This window comes from Nannospalax galili, unplaced genomic scaffold (assembly GCF_000622305.1).
Source record: "Nannospalax galili isolate Female #2095 unplaced genomic scaffold, S.galili_v1.0 scaffold189, whole genome shotgun sequence".
Lineage (NCBI taxonomy): Eukaryota > Metazoa > Chordata > Mammalia > Rodentia > Spalacidae > Nannospalax > Nannospalax galili.
Genome location: NW_008360331.1, coordinates 9,498,046 through 9,515,161, shown reverse-complemented (window position 1 = coordinate 9,515,161; position 17,116 = coordinate 9,498,046). Strand labels below are relative to the sequence as shown.

Sequence of the window (17,116 nt, the reverse complement as noted above, 5' to 3'; positions counted from 1 at the left end):
GCCACACAGTTGGTCCAGATAAACTGATTTATTTTTACTCTTAAGGTTGTTTGAGGATCTATTCCTCAGGGGTCACATGGGCTTGGGAGGAGCCCCTGGCTCCTTTCTTTTACCAGTTCCACCCATGTGAAGATAAGTCAAAGGTCCTGGTTGACCATGCTTGGCTTCTCTTGGAAGCATGGAGGAAATGATTCCTCTGTGTTGATGCTCCTCTTTATAGACTGGACACTGGTTCAAGTCCATCTGGTGAGGTCTCCTCGGCCTCCTTGATCAAGAGGACAGGTGACCCATGAGAATTACAGGACATTTTGAGAGATGCTCAAAGTCCCCTGGAACTAGTCGACCTAGGGAGGGCAAGGAGCAAAAAGTGTCCTTTATGTCCCTCTGACCAAAGTATGTCTGTCAAACAACAAAGAAGGTTAGTTCCAGCAGTCTGATATTTTTAATTACTGTGTGTCATGTAGATAAATCATGGGCAAAGACAAGTTGTTCTAAAATAAACCTTACCTAGACATATATTTCTTGATCTCCTATGTATAATTTGTCAGTAGGTTGTAGAAGTAATATGGTTCTCTCTGGTTTTCAAAACTAGCTAGGCATTGTTTATCTCACACATTGTCTCAACCCTCCATCATGGTTTTCCCACTTAAGGTGACCCCATATCCCCCTTTCTCCCTTACTAATACCCTTCTCCTATGGTCCTACCTCTCTTGAGTATGGAAACCCTCCCATTCACAATAACCTAAAAAAATCTCAGAGTAAACCTGACCAAAGACATTAAAGACCTCTACAGTGAAAATTTTAAATCTTTAAAGAAAGAGATTGAGGAAGACATCAGACGATGGAAGGACCTCCCATGCTCATGGATTGGAAGAATTAATATTGTGAAAATGACCATCCTACCAAGAGTCATATATAGATTCAATGCAATGCCAATCAAAATCACCATGGCATTTTTCACAGAATTGGAAAAAAAACTATCCTAAGATTCATATGGAAGCACAAGGGACCCCGGATAGCCAAAACAACCCTGAGAACTAAGAGCAATGCTGGGGGGGATTACTATACCAGATTTCAAGCTCTATTACAGAGCTACAGTCATAAAAACAACATGGTACTGGCACAAAAATAGACCCATAGACCAACAAAATTGAAGACCCCAAATATGAGTAAATGCAATTTCAGCCACCTGATATTTGACAAAGGAGCCCAGAACATTAACTAGAGGAAAGACAGCATTTTGAGCAAATGGTGTTGGCAAAACTGGATCTCCACTGTAGAAGAATGAAACTAAACCCATATCTTTCACCTTGCACAAAAGTCAATTCCAAATGGGTCAAAGACCTCAAAGTAAAGCCTGAAACTCTGAAACTATTAAAAGAAAACATTGGGAAAAACCTACAAGATATAAGCATAGGAAAGGATTTTCTAAACTGGACATCAATTGCTCAGGAAACAAGGGCAAGAATTAACAAATGGGGCCTCATTAAACTAAAAAGCTTCTGTACATCAAAGGAGACAGCCAAGGAAGCAAACAGAAAACCCACAGAATGGGAGAAAATCTTCACCAGCAACACATCCAACAGAGGTTTAATAATCAGAATTTATAACGAACTGAAAAAACAGAGAACCAAGACAAGAAGAAACCTAATTAAAAGATGGGCTAAGGAGCTAACAGAGAGTTCTCAAAAGAAGAAGTAAAATGGCTATGAAACATATTAAAAGATGTTCAACATCACTAATAATAACTTTAAGATTTCACCTTAACCCAGTCAGACTGGCTAAAATCAAGAGAACAAATGATACCAAATGTTGGAGAGGATGTGGGCAAAGGGGAACACTCATCCACTGCTGGTGGGGCTGCAAACTTGTTCGACCCCTATGGAAAGCAGTGTGGAGAACTCTTAAAAAACTACAAATGAACCTACCATTTGCCCCAGTTATACCACTCCTTGGCATATACCCAAAGAACTCATCCTATTGCAGAGACACTTGTACATCCATGTTTGTTGCTGCTCTTTTCACAATAGCTAAGAGATGGAATCAGCCTAAGTGTCCCTCAATTGATGAGTGGATAATGAAAATGTGGTTCATTTAACGATGGAGTTTTACTCAGCAGTTAAGATATTTTTTAAAGTTCTTACTTTTTTTCTTTTCTTTTTATCACATCAAGTTAAAGTTCCATGATAAGGTTTGAATATCTGTTACCCTGAATATCTGAATATAACAGACATGTATTTGAGGAAAACTGAGAAAGCAAGGTAGTTATTTGTCCAAATTCACAGTGAATAAATTGTGAATTATTTCAGTAAGTTGCAGAGTTACTGATTCAGAAGAAATTGATTTGCCATGTATTTGAACGAGTCCTTTCTCATCTGAAGCACACATTTTTCATCTAGCCTTTTGTGACCTTTGATATGAGTATACCTATGCTGCTTATAATTAATATTAATTTGATATTAATACTGGCATAGTGACAGTTGTTTTTGGTACTTTTCCAGCTGTGTAAATACCCTTATTGCATAAATAGACTAAATTTAATCACAAAATTTATTGTGTGAGAAGTATTTACAACTTCAATGTGAACCCAATGTTTTAAACATCTGTCTTTCATTACTATATCTTAAATATAGACTTTTATAACTCAGGCAGGGTTATAAGTATTTATACAAAGACACTATAATGAAATAGTTCTTGGAGAAAAGAATAAAATTTCTGAGAAGAGTTTCTTAATAATTAACATGGTTTAGATTAGTAACCTTTTCTACTATGGAAAGGAATAGTTGCCCATCAGACTTAACGAACAAAGAATTTTTCACAGAGCTTTAGGGAGCCAAATTTCTAAAATAATTTTAAAGATGTTAAAAAGAGACATTTAGCATCTTCACGTTATTTCATGTTATTTTTTAAAAAAATGTCTGTCTTGTGTTAAATAATGGAGTTTTGTCAAGCAATAAAAACTTGTAATCTACAGCGTGAGTTAGAAGGATGCATAAGGTAGAGAAACAGATTTAGAAAGTGTGTGTTTCAAAAGTTATTTCTCCCTCAGTGACTGTTTATCTGTCCAATTCAATTAGGTAAAAGAAGACTTTTATTTTTATAGTTTTTTTTTTTTTTTTTTTGGTTGAGCCCTGCAAGGCTAGTTCTCAGTGTATTTCCTCTAACTGATTTTATTTTGGATAAAATTATTTTATCTGATTTTCCTTTGAGAAAGCATGGACATTTGCTTCCTTGGCTGACTTACAGGTAAGGTTGACTCCTGAAAGACCCACATGAATAAGCTTCACAGATGGGAGCCCACCCCATGCAGAGATGCCTCCCAGGCCAGCGCTGTGTTGAGGAAGCAGGTGCTGAGACTGTCCTGGTTCTCAGGTCTTACACATGCTTTAACTGGACACACAGTGTTCTTAAAGATGGTAAGAAGAGATTAGAAAATGTCCTGGTTTATGAAACCAGAAATCAGAAAGGACAAAGAAGTGATGAAATAGAAGATTCTGTTTGGAGTCCTCAACCAATGCGAAGTCAAGATGTATGCTGTATTTATTCTGTGTTGTAAAATGAACATATTTTTATATTATTTAATTGGATATTTGCATATGTGCGTAGTTAGATTACATATTTTTTTGTGGACACTACTGTCTTTTACTTCCTCAGCATTTCCTAAGCACTGAGTACCATTTCAGATGCTTCCTAAGCCTCAGATGGAGAAGTTTCATCAGATCTAGGTGACAATTTTTTTTTAGTAGTGATTTTCTGATATAGGTTTTGAGAATTCTGGGTTTGTATTGTTAGAAAATATGTGGCACTGAATTAGGCCAGAACTGTTTTGATTTTTACAGTTTGCCTGATACTGAGATTAGTGCTTAGCAAATTGTAGGTGCTAAATGATTGTTTAAAGAATGAATAAATGATTCTTCAGTAATTGAGAATGTATTAAGTATAGTGGCTATTCTGTTCCTAAGTCAACTCTAAAGTTTTTTGTAGTTCTAAATTCAGTAGTTAGTATACATATTAGTTGATTCATAAAATGTTAAGCCAAGAAATTTAGTCAATGCTATTAAAAATAGTTAGCTTAGTGTCCCCAGTAACTTGACTCAATAGGCCTTAACACAAATGACAGAATGTATGAATTCCAATAGGGGAGGAGACTACGGGAGGGGGCCAGTGGTGAAGGGGGTATAAAGATGATTAAGATGTTCTGTTTGAAATACACAAAAATTCAATATAAAATGTACAAAAAGAATAACTTAAGAAAGAAAACTTTTGTGGGATTCAGTCCTCATTATTTAGGCAATGATTTTTAAAAACTTGCTCTTTTAAATTGATGAGTCTATGCCAATTTTATTATGTCAAAGTTCAAATAATATTAAGCTAACAAATCAGTTATTGCAGTTTAAACAAAACAAAAAACCATTAGCCTTATTGTGAAGATAGCTTGGGGATCATTACATTCTCTCTTTTATGTAGGGCAATATAGTATAAATTTTTGACTAATTTATTTCAAAATTCAAAATGAGGATTAATCCTTTTATCTTCATTTTTCATAAGGAAGACAAATCCTTGGAAATGAAGTGAGATTTGTACATTTTTATTACCGTGGATAATTTATGGCCAGGTGTATGATGCAACACTGATAACTTTGAAATGCCATTATTTCCCAGTTGTCTTTCCATGAAATACCAAAGACATTTTGCTAAGGGCAGGATGATTCTGTACTGTGCAGTTATCCATCTGTCCCACTGAGATCCTCATGTCTGAAGAGGGAGGGAGCCAGAATAACCACTATGAAAGTGGAGTTCATGGACCCAGGGCTGGGGGATGCTGTGAATATGTAGGGAATTTTGGAATTTTTTTTCAATAATACTGACATCTTCATTTTTACCCTGTTGACATTTGCTTCAGTGGTTCAAAGGCAGTGTAAGCCACAGCACTGGTATCTCAGAGCAGAGTAGCAGCAGTCAGCCAGACTGTTTCCATTGCATTCTTCCCAGCCACCCAGTTGACAAAAATAGAAATAAAAATATATTGATGAATGGGGTCTTAATTGAAAATGTCCTTGATAAAATGATAAACATTATCAGATTTCTTGTCATATTCCCTTTTAATATTCTGTGTGATGAAATGGAAATAGCCTGCGTCTCCTACAAAGAACAATGGTTTTACCTGTGAACTCATGCTAAACTAATTCTTTTTTAATATGACATTTTAAGTTGAAAATGCAACTGACAAACTATGGCAATTCCAATTTTGATGTTATGTAGACATTTTCTTAAAAGTAATCTAGATGGATCCATTACTCAAAGAAAAGTAATTGACAATATTTGTGCTGGTAAGGAAATTTGAGGTTTAAAGTAAAACCTCCAACTCTGGAAAACATGTGAGTATAGGACCTTGAGCCTGCTCAGATATTTAAAATGTTTTTGGTGTTATCAATGGCAGTATAACCAAATGTGGCATTTTTTTGATGAATAAGGAAATGCGTTACTGCCTGCTTGGAAGTTCTTGACTCAGTGAGCTGATATTTTCCAGATGATCAATTCATGACATTAGAACAATAGGTGTGGATCATAGCTCCATTCAAAGTGCAAGATAGCTGAACGGATTGTAATATAACAGAGTACAAATAGACACTTTAGAAGTCATAAGTATACTTAAAGAAATGAGTAACTTCTGAATCTTGGAGAAGTATTAAGGAAGAATAGCCATAGTAGCTGACAGGCTATTAAAATACCATTCAATTTCCAGCTGTCTCTCTGTGGGGGTTGACATTTCTTTATCTCAGCCCACTCAGTTTCATACAGCATATGGACTGGACAAGTAGAATAGACCATGTTTTCTGTTAATCTAGATGCTTTTCATCAAATTGTTATTCTGTAGGGAAAATGGATTGTCTTCATATTTTTCTGCTGGTTGCTTTGACAGAGACGGGCATATATTTGAGCCCGTGTGGCATTCTTTTCCTCACTTTGCTTTTTTGTATGTTGAAGAAATGGAACAGATAGAAATCTATGAGACATTGTCAATGTGTATAATTATATATGCATTATAGAGGAAAAGCATGTGTTTGCACAGCAATTTCTGCATCTATTTTCTAAGATTTGGGGTGAGAGGACAAATGGAGAACTACATACCATATTTAAAATATTTAAAAGTTTTGCAGGCAAAGCTAACACTGAAAATGCTTAACAAAATATTTACTTTCTTTTTCTGACAAGTATCCAGGCTTACCCACCATAGAAAAATATATGTAAAACCATTTCTTGTAAGTAAGTGAGGATGATACAAATTCAAAATGTTTTTCTACTGAGGATTGTGGTTTATTCTAGGGAGTCCCAGTGTTTTAGTGAGACAAAAAACGAGTAAAGGATTTACTCCTAATTTTTGCTCTTTCAGTCTCTTCAAATCCGTAGAAAGTCCTACGCACTTACCTCCTTTGTCTGAGTAGGGTATTTGTTTTATCCCTACAAAGCTCAGCTGCTCATCTCTGTGCACTTCCCTGTGCACACTTCCTAGAAGATGCCCAAGGGAAGAATCTGCAAGTGTTGTCTGCAGTTTTCAGCAAACCTTGCATTTCCTTTTCCTGGCAACAATGTATTTCTAAGTGATGAGTATCTCAAAGTGAAGTCCAAAGGCCAGATTCCAAGGTAGACGTTTTACATTTGCTCTAAGGGGGTACTGGGCAACTGATGCTTTCTGGAGGTGTTCAGACCACGGTCCATTGCCCTGTGTCTTCTTTCCACTGCCTTGTACTGAACCTCAAGGAGCTTTTTTTTCCTGGACATGGACATCTCACCTTTTTGTTCTATCAGATGGCCATCAATAAGTTGCCCTTAGCATCTTTCGGGCTATAATTATGCACTATCATTCTTCGGGAAGAGAATTCTTGGATATCAGGACTGCGTAGAGTCTTTGCAAGGAGCAGTGGTACAGTCTATAGAAGGGCGGTCCTTGATTCCATGGATCTTGTAGATGGTGGGACACACAATCATAAATGGTTGGAGCCAGAATCTCTAAAGTTCAGACCACAGCATAGGGACTATGTTTGACTGTATCTAAGGGCATTATTGGTTAGGACCAAATATAGCCTGCACTGTAGGAGAATCATCAGCTGTGATCATTACAAATGATCTTAGGCTTACCGCCAAGATTCTGAGAATATTGTGATGAAAAGTAAGGTTAAAGGTGCTGTCAATCACAGGTTATAGTGGAGGGGTTTCCTAGGCAGATGAATCTTTCAACTTAGCATCAGAATTTCAATGTGTTTAAAATATATTCTTTAAAATGTGTGATATAATTTTCTTAACAATTGCATTTGTTCCCATTTTTCAGTGTGTTTGCTATAACACTTGGAGTCTTGTGGTGTTGAGATGACCCTGGAATAATTTTTTTTTACAAAGTTGAAAGTTCTATGTTATATTCATTGAGATTTGCACACAGCATTGCTGTGCAATACCTGCCTGCCCTTCAGTGTGGGGCAATTTGTACAGAAAGCACAAACTATTAGAAAGTAATGCACTTACATCACCACAAAAATACTATTGTAAAATGGGTAAACAAATATAGATGTCTTCTTTGGTGGAAAATCCCCTCCAAATTTTTATTAAAGTACCATCTTTTCAATAAAATCAATTCCCATCATTTATTTTATTATATAAGTTAAAGTGAAACACCCGTTGAAAAAATGAAATAATTATTAAAAAGTGCAAGAAAGTTACATATACATAACCGTGTTATGAGCTTTGCATTGTGATTCTCCTAATAAATTTAATTTTAAGTGTTTCTTTTAAAGAACAAATAATCTAAGTTTCTAGAATTACATTACTGTAACAGAGACATTATGGGTCAAGTTGGGGGTTGTATAGCAAAACTTATGTTGTTTTAGAAGGTGATTTTTAAAAGAATTAGTGATCAGACTTAAATGTGACTAATAATAGTTACATGAAACTAATAATGAAACCATTTATTCTCTTTTTTAAAAAGTTTGCTCCTCAGCCCATAAAGTGCTATGCAGTAGCCCAGGGGCCTCTAGTTACTACTAACTACACAGTGTTGTAGTTGTTCCCTAGAGTTCGTATCGCCACAGATTTCTAATTTATAATGTGAAAATATTTAATCACTAGATTACTTGGGTTTTTTAGTGTTTTGTATCCCTGTGAAATAGTGAATGGCCACTTGTTCACAGAATAATAGGAAGTTGGTTTTTTTTTACAGCTATTTCAGAAATTTTTTTTCACACTGCTGAAATGTCTTCCTAAAGATGTATAACTGCTGTTTATCAAAACTTCCAAGAAAATTAGGCTACAATGCAATTTAGGTTGCACAGAAAAACTAATGTAGTCAGTTAAGAGATGAATTCCATGCTGAAAGTGTTAATCTTCAGATTCAGCTAGAGCTGTGTTTACTGATCCGTTTCTGTCACTTCTTCTTAATTGGTACCTCGGACTCCATACTAGTTAATAGAATAACAAGGGGCAGGTGGCACCATTCTATTTTGATAATTCTTGTCAGCAATGCCTATGTAATCTTCTTGTTTAGTGATAATGAATGTGCAATTGGGGTGCATGAACTTTCAACAGCTTTTTTCACTGCAAGTTCACTGGTCAAGGACAGTTTTGCAACTGTCAGACCCTTCTGTATTCTGCAGGCAAAGCCAGTTCTTTTAACTACTGCAGATATGAACCCATACAAATGTAAATTACTAATGGTTGTTCATGTGCTTGTTTAAAACTAGACAAGCGTAACTCAATCCAGAGACCTGAACATATTTGTTGCAATTGTGCTTTTTTTTTGGAGGGAGAATAAGAAATTTTGTTTAAATAGAGGTATTTAAATTTAAGAGTTCTTAATGGATGAAAATACTGGAGTAATGTTTTCTCTGGAGGAAGTGCCTCGGCGGGAAGTCAAAATAAATTGAACTGCTTTACTTAAGAATTTGTAAGATTTAACTGTGAAATGACTAGATAAATGACTCTGTTGGAAAGAAGTTACTTACTAGAAGGTGCACATTTTCTTATTTCCATTTCAAAGAGACAATTGTGTTTTCAAATGTAAATGTAGATTTAGGAAAAGTTCCTGATATTAGTAGTTTTGAAGTTTGGTGATTGGTTTTTAAATTATGATTATGCAATGCATTATTTATTTGAGGGAAGGAGGAGAAAAAGAGGGAGGAGGAATTAAAAAAAAAACAACAAAACACCTCCTGGCTGTTAATACTTTGAAACTTAGTGGAAAGGAAATAGCACCCAATTTATGAGAACTCCAATGTAAACAAACAGGAGCTATGATGGGAGATAGCCGAGGACCAATTTACAAGACTCTGTCCATGTTCATTTCCCAGATAAAACTTCCTGTGCTTATTCCTACCCTTTTGGGCCAGATGGAAACCCAAATAAATCTTTCTCAAATGGGGCAAAGCAGTATTTTAATTAGGTAGTATTTTTAGAAAATCAAAAATAGCTACTTCTACTGTTGGTACTTGGATAAAATTTAAAGTCTTATTGATGATAAAGAAAAAAGTTGTATGAACTTAGATTCTATGCACTTTATAGTTTATTACATAATCATTAAACACAATTGTGTGTGTATTTAAGCAAAGACCATTGACACATACATGTTCATTTACATTTTTAATTAATATGGAAATCCATTATCCTGACTGTAGTTTCCAACCCAGAGGTAGCTTTATCATCCAGGGATGTTTGGCATTGTCTGAAGACAGGTTTCTTTCACTGTTAGGAAGGAGTACATCCTGGATCAGGTGAAGAAGTGAGGGGTAATGCTAAGCAAAGTCTCCTCCAAAAACAGAATCATCTATGTCAACACGTTGTTAGGGTCAAAAGGCTGCTTCCATCTAAACTATTCTGCCTTCTGAGAAAACACTGTCTGATTTACGATCTCTGGATTGTGAAGAAACTCCCTGAAGAGAAGCTGGGCACTAAAAGTCGTAGGTGAGCACATGTTGAGTTGTGTGGAGTTAACTGACAGGAACACATTCTTAATATTTTCTTTTTCTTGCCAGTTGTACTTTCAGAAGAAGTGATTTGAGGAGGGAAAATGTTTTTATACCGTAGGCAATAAGAGATACGAAGTACTCATATATGTTGTTTTATACCATAGGCAATAAGAGATACGAAGTACTCATATATGTTGTTTTATACCATAGGGAATAAGAGATACGAAGTACTCATATATGTTGTTTTCACTTCCCAGTGCATGAATATGCAAACCAGAAAAAAAGTGCAGTATTTGCTTGGCCTGGGGAAATGCAGTGTAAATGGGGTAATGTGTCCTATTGCAGGCTTTTGAGACTTTTATAAAACTTTGCATCATTTGATTGCTGTGAAGTATCTATGTGTTAGAGAATTTTAAGAGGAATTTAAACCTGGCATTTAATACAATAAACAAATATTAAATTGTAAAAAAGAGCATTGTACCTATAGTATATATGACATGCACATTAGAGGTCATAAAATATTTGAAAATAAAATTTAAAAAAAATTTTTAAAGGGACTGGAGAGATGGCTCAGTGGTTAAGAACACTAGTTGTTCTTACAGAAGACCCAGGTTCGAATCCCAGCACCCACATGGCAGCTAACAACTGTCCGAAACTCCAGTCCCAGGGGATCCCAGGTTTCTTTCACTGTTAGGAAGGAGTACATCCTGGATCAGGTGAAGAAGTGAGGGGTAATGCTAAGCAAAGTCTCCTCCAAAAACAGAATCATCTATGTCAACACGTTGTTAGGGTCAAAAGGCTGCTTCCATCTAAACTATTCTGCCTTCTGAGAAAACACTGTCTGATTTACGATCTCTGGATTGTGAAGAAACCCCCTGAAGAGAAGCTGGGCACTAAAAGTCGTAGGTGAGCACATGTTGAGTTGTGTGGAGTTAACTGACAGGAACACATTCTTAATATTTTCTTTTTCTTGCCAGTTGTACTTTCAGAAGAAGTGATTTGAGGAGGGAAAATGGTTTTATACCATAGGCAATAAGAGATACGAAGTACTCATATATGTTGTTTTATACCATAGGGAATAAGAGATACGAAGTACTCATATATGTTGTTTTCACTTCCCAGTGCATGAATATGCAAACCAGAAAAAAAGTGCAGTATTTGCTTGGCCTGGGGAAATGCAGTGTAAATGGGGTAATGTGTCCTATTGCAGGCTTTTGAGACTTTTATAAAACTTTGCATCATTTGATTGCTGTGAAGTATCTATGTGTTAGAGAATTTTAAGAGGAATTTAAACCTGGCATTTAATACAATAAACAAATATTAAATTGTAAAAAAGAGCATTGTACCTATAGTATATATGACATGCACATTAGAGGTCATAAAATATTTGAAAATAAAATTTAAAAAGGGACGGCATGGCAGCAGGACGATTAAGAGCACTGGCTATTCTTACAGATGACCCAGGTTTGAATCCCAGCACCCACAAGGTGGCTAACAATTGTTCATAACCTCCAGTTTCAGGGGATCCGATGGCCTCTTCTGTCCTCTCTGGGCACTGCACAACACAGGTGCACTGACATACATGCAGGCAATATGTGCATACACATAAAATAAAAATAATAAATAAAAAAAATTTTGGTTTTTTTGAGACAGGGTCTCCCTGTAGCCCCAGCTATCTTGGAACTCACTATGTAGACCAGGCTGGCCTTGAACTCACAGAAAACCACCTGCCTCTGCCTCCCGAGTGCTGGGATGAAAGACATGCACCACCATGCCTGGCAATAAAATTAAAAAAAAAATTAAGTCTGTCATTGTATGTAAGAAATTCAGAATTGGTTCTATTCCTGTTTGAATCTTGGCTGCAAAAGTAAGAGTTGTTTTCTCTTTGGGTCCTTTCTCAGGTGCTTTTGCAAATTATATTATTTCTAAGGACTTGTGTGAGCAGTGGGAAGGTTTACTCATACATATATATTCCCAGAAAATAACTTGCTATATGTAATGAAGAATAACTGTTTTCTAAAAACAGTTTAAAATATTTTCATGTTTCATCCCTGAGAGGGAAGAAATCAGACATGCACTGGGTTGGGCTAGTAGAGCTGGGGAGAACTTGAATGGCAAGAGGCTTTGTTCACAGGAACACCGAGGCTCATTCAGCTCTGTGACTGTGGTGTATTTTATAAGGAAACTTGTGTCTAAAAATACATGCAGAACGAAACTTCTTTGAGAGCACAGGACCATATGGTTTTTAAAGGGCCACTTTGTTTTGATGGAAAGAAAATTTGAAAACACCCCATTTGGATACAGACTTAGTAGTGGCTGTTAGAAAATGTCTTTTGGGAGAACCATAATTAGATGAATGTTCCATACCAGCGGTTTTCTGACCATATTTCATAAATAACTACTTGAAACAATGTATCTTATAATACTATCTGCACATGCTTCTCTTTGAGTGATTATAGAGATAACTTGGTACAGATTTTTTTCCCCTGTGGAAGTTCTCATGTTCAGTATGTGACATAAGATGTGGAATTGAAAAAAACTGAAATTATAGGTGACCCTTGCTACTTATATATTGGTTCTTCTAAGATTTATTTTTAATTGTGTGTATCCCTGTGCGTCTCAGCTGGGGTTTTTGTTTGTGTGTGTTATGCCTGCAGAGGCCAGAAGAAGGCATCAGATCACCTGAGCTGCAGTTAAAGGCAGTTGTGAGCTGCCCTATGTGGGTGCTGGGAACCCAATACAAGTCTTCAGTAAGAACAGTATGTACTGTTGAACCATCTCTCCAGGTCCTATATGTTAATTCTTTTAAACATGTACAGAATGTGCTTAGTCCATAGTACTAATATTATGTTCTATGACTGAAAAATAGTTGCATTTCCATTATATTTACAAGTTTATGTAACAACAGAATACATTGCATTAATGTAGTTTCTGAAATATGAGTTTAGAAAAAGACAATTATAATTAAATCTTAATTAAAACCTCATTAAAGTGATACTAAAATGGTCTATATTGTATGATGAGAATGAGTCTAAGTGAATGAGAAGGATGAAATATTAAACCTCTTTTCTTTTGGTTTAGTTGCAAGAAAGATTGTGTTATAGACCCAAGCTTCTTTAACTGGGTCTTGAGCCTATGAGGGGTCATGTACCTGCATGCAGGGCTTGAAAGAAACTGGTAACAGTAAAAGTTTGTGAGTGTGCAAGGAACAAACTGAATTCAGAATCAAACATCTAATACCTTCAGAATGTTTCTGGTGGCACTCATCATGCCGTTTCTGGGCCTTCCTGCAGCCTGAGTACATCCTGGGCACTCAGCACCTTGCAAGCTGCAGGCAGGCAGCACCGGCGGATCTGGCTGATGCGGCAAGGCTCACAGTCAAGACTTGATTATGGTAGGAATGGCAAAATTTTATGTACAAAGATTTCTTCTTCTATAGAAATATGATTCAATTAAGGTAAATGAAGAGTTTTAGTATTTTCCTACCATCATCCCTGGGCATGTAAATACCAAGTCAATGTCTTTGGATTTTATTATGTTAAAATGTTTGATTTTAAAAACTGCTATTTGAGCTGGGTATAGTGGCACATGCCTTCATCCAGCACTCAGGAGGCAGAGACAGGCAGATTTCTATGAGATTACGGCCAGCCTGGTCTACATAGTGAGTTCCAGACCAGCAGGAACTACAGGAGTCACTGTCTCAAAGAAAAATGCTATTTGAGTTGCTGACTTGAGCATCATTAAAATTTGTTAAATTAATGTTGGCATGGGATTAAGAGAAAACTCCCATCAATGTCTGAAATGATGTTAGGCGTATTTTTTGCTATTTTGCAAAATATACCTATGTAGAATGGCCTCAGTATTAACATTATAAAATTGAAATATTGACCAACTCTGAGAAATATTGACAAACTCCACATCTGGAACTGTCAAATATTCAGTCAAGATTTAATTCCTCATGCAAAATATACACATCTATTCCATTAGTGTACAAGCTTACTTTCATCTTTAAAAGTAAAGTTACATGTATACTAAAGAATTTTTTTATCGTTTGTTACTGGTAAATATTTGATTTGTATACCTTTTATGTACTTGTATTCCTGTGGTCATGCAAAAATTTCTCCAGTAAAAAGGGGTTGCAGATGGAGAAGGTGTCAGAAGCTCTGTTAAGGATTATCAGTAGTGTATGGGAACTTGTGCTAGATGTAGGAAATGAAATCTACCCAGTCATCAGGGCTCTATGCTAAAGTTACAAGTAGGAAACATCGAATGTTTTCTTTATTTCATAAGCAAAGAACAGGTTGAATAGTTCTTAACAAAAATGTTTGTGACTGGGGTTGGAGAGGTGGCTCAGCCATTAGAACACTGGCTGTTCTTGCAGAAGACCCAGTTTCAAATCCCAGCCCCCACATCACAGCTAACAACTGTCTGTAACTCCAGTTCCAGGGGATCCGACAGCCTCTTCTGTCCTCTGTGAGCATTTCCCGACATGGGTGCACTTACGTACATGCAGGCAATATGCATACACAAGCAATAAAAATAATAAAATATAAAAAAACACAAAAAGTGTGTGACCAGGAATCTTCCATATTTCAGCTTTCCTTTGAATTTTTGATATTTGCATGTACATGACTTAGTGTGAGAACCACGTCTCAACATGATATTCATTTATGCTTCACACACACACCTCATACCCATAGCCTGAAGGTAATTTTATACAGTATTTCTTGCACACCTGCATTTTGACTGCAACCCATCACAGGAGTTCCTGTGTGGAATTTTTTACTTGTAGCATCATGTCAGAGCTTCAGAAATGTCCAATTTTGTAACATTTTTGGTTGTGGAATTTTAACCCAAAGCCTTGAAGCTCAACCTTCAAGATTTTTATATTATGCTTTATATGGAAATTGCCACCAATTTTGCTCTTCATGTGAGAGCCCCACTTGTAATATGAAGCTCACATGACTCAAAATAAATGTAACCTGACATTTTTCTAGTTTAAACATGCATCTAGCCCAAAGCTTTCTCCATAATTTTCTTCTCTTTCCTCACGGACTTCTGCCTTCTCCCAAATAACATTGCCTGCAAAAAATCTTCTAGGGTGGTGAAATGTTTTATATTTGTATTTTCTTTCCAACTCTTATATCAGAGATCCTTGAACTGACTTCAGATCTAGAAGCAACGATGGCAAACCTTCAAGACTGACTTCTTTTAAAATGTTTTTACATGCTTTTGTGTAATAGTCAGGTCCTTGCTCTGAAGCATGTGCTTACAAATGAAACCTCTCATATCAATTGTATTTTAACATATGCAAGTTTATACACATGCACGAGAAAGCATATAAGTTTGAATGTGTGGACTTTATGCAATGTCTTAAAAAATAGAAGCTTCTTACTACTAGAATTCAATTGTCAGTGTGGCAGCATTGTGAAGCACAAGGGCATTTGGGTTTTCTAGCAAGAACCGATGTTCAGGGATGTCAAACAACATACTCAGAATTTCAGTAGCACTTGGTTCAGTGACCTAAGTCAAAGGCATTTTCCATTAGATGGCACCACCTGTGTTTTTAAACCTAATAAGAGGACACTGCTTATTCATAGTTTTGTTGAACTCAGAAGTACTTAATCTGTAACTTAGGCCCCAAGACTCAAATGACTTGAATAGCAATGATTTTAGTAGCTAAATAGAGTCTATTTGCATATTGCATACTCTTTATGTGGTAAAGAGCCAAGTAACTTTAGTTTATCTCTTCTTGCTTTTAGAAAGCCTTCTTTCTTTCTCTGATGATGACTTGGTCTAAGATTCTTGTGTTAGTGGTTCAATATGGGATTTACTTTGGGTATAGTGATAGTAGGTCTTGGTACCTTAGGTTAGGTATGAGATTCGAGAAAAGAAATAGTCAAGAAAGCTGTAGCAGACTTGTGAAAGAAAAATACTTCTTGTAGGAGGTATTAATACAAATGATGACATAGTTATCATTTCTATAAAGTTCTTATTAATTATGGCTTCACTGAGTTTCAGTACACAAAAGAATGGGACAAAGTTTAGATTCAATGTTTACATTTGACACTGATTTTCAAACATCATCTTCATTAGGAATGGGAGTCATGATTTCAATATCTGATAAAAGAAAACTCGAATTAGTCTCAGTTCACAGAAATGTTTTATAATTGCTTACTGTAGGGTAGTTTATCAAGGTAAAGAATATGGTTCATATTTTTGCTATGAATTTGAAAGATTTGATATGGTTTTCATAATGCTAAGATGGCAAATATTTAATAATTTATTTAAAATTGGCTTTGTTTTTAGTTTGCATAGGTTTATTTTGTATTTATGTGGTACAAGTACATTTGTCATTATGCCAGAGCTTTTTGTACCGCTCATGTGTACAGCATGGCTTTGTTCACTTTATAGAACTTGGAGCATAGCTTTATTGCATTATGTGGAAGATTATTTTGAATTTCTTAATTTATAATATTTCAGTTATATGTATGATTTATGTGATTCAACCTCAAATTATAACATTAGGATTAATCCCCCAATTATAGAAAGCTATATCCTCAGAACCTAATTGTAAAGCTGTACCTCTACAAAACAGCTTTCTTCCTTTATGGCCTGTCCACACTGAACATGAGTCCCTATTGTTTTATATCATTTTACGTTCTGTATTCTCAAGATTATTATTAGTGCATTTTATTTCCCTGAAGAAAAGCTTCCTTCAGTATACATAAGTTTTTTTTTAGTAAAAACCGTAAGTTTTTTTTTAATGCTTATATTGTTTGGATAAAAATTGTTGATATAAGAATTTTCTCAAATCACTGTTTTCTTTTTCTAAAATCTATTTTTAATTGTGTGTGTGTGTGTGTGTGTGTGTGTGTGTGCGCGCATGCCTCTCTGCAGAGTGCATGGTTTGCCAAGGCCAGAGGCTTTGGATTTACCTAGAGATGGCAATCTAGGGAGATGTGGGTGCTTGGAACTGACCACTGGTCCTTGGCAGGAACAGTATGCCCTCTTAACCACTGAGCAATCCTTCTAGCCCCAGATCAAAATTTTCTTAAATATTGTAAAATGTGCTATAGTTTTTTTTTAAGTGTATACTTTTTATAAAATGAAAATCATATTTTTCCTAACTGTACTATCTTTTTTGTGTGCATCTGTGACTAA

At 35.9% G+C, this 17,116-nt stretch overlaps 1 protein-coding gene across 16 annotated transcripts in view; it reads left to right on the top strand.

The window, feature by feature from the left end:
- The window catches only part of Bmpr1b (bone morphogenetic protein receptor type 1B), a 296,248-nt gene that overhangs the window by 150,468 nt on the left and 128,664 nt on the right, over positions 1 to 17,116 (top strand). The window contains exon 1 of one of the 16 annotated variants that reach the window (XM_029560249.1): positions 13,310 to 13,346. The exons of 14 other annotated variants lie outside the window; for them this stretch is intronic. Coding sequence is in view for 1 of the 2 variants with exons in the window: in XM_029560240.1 (XP_029416100.1) it covers positions 13,313 to 13,346 (34 nt within the window). In the remaining variant the exon portion in view is untranslated. Of the gene's footprint in view, positions 1 to 13,309; positions 13,347 to 17,116 lie in introns of those variants that run through there. One more of the 16 variants, XM_029560240.1, reaches the window with a different exon arrangement.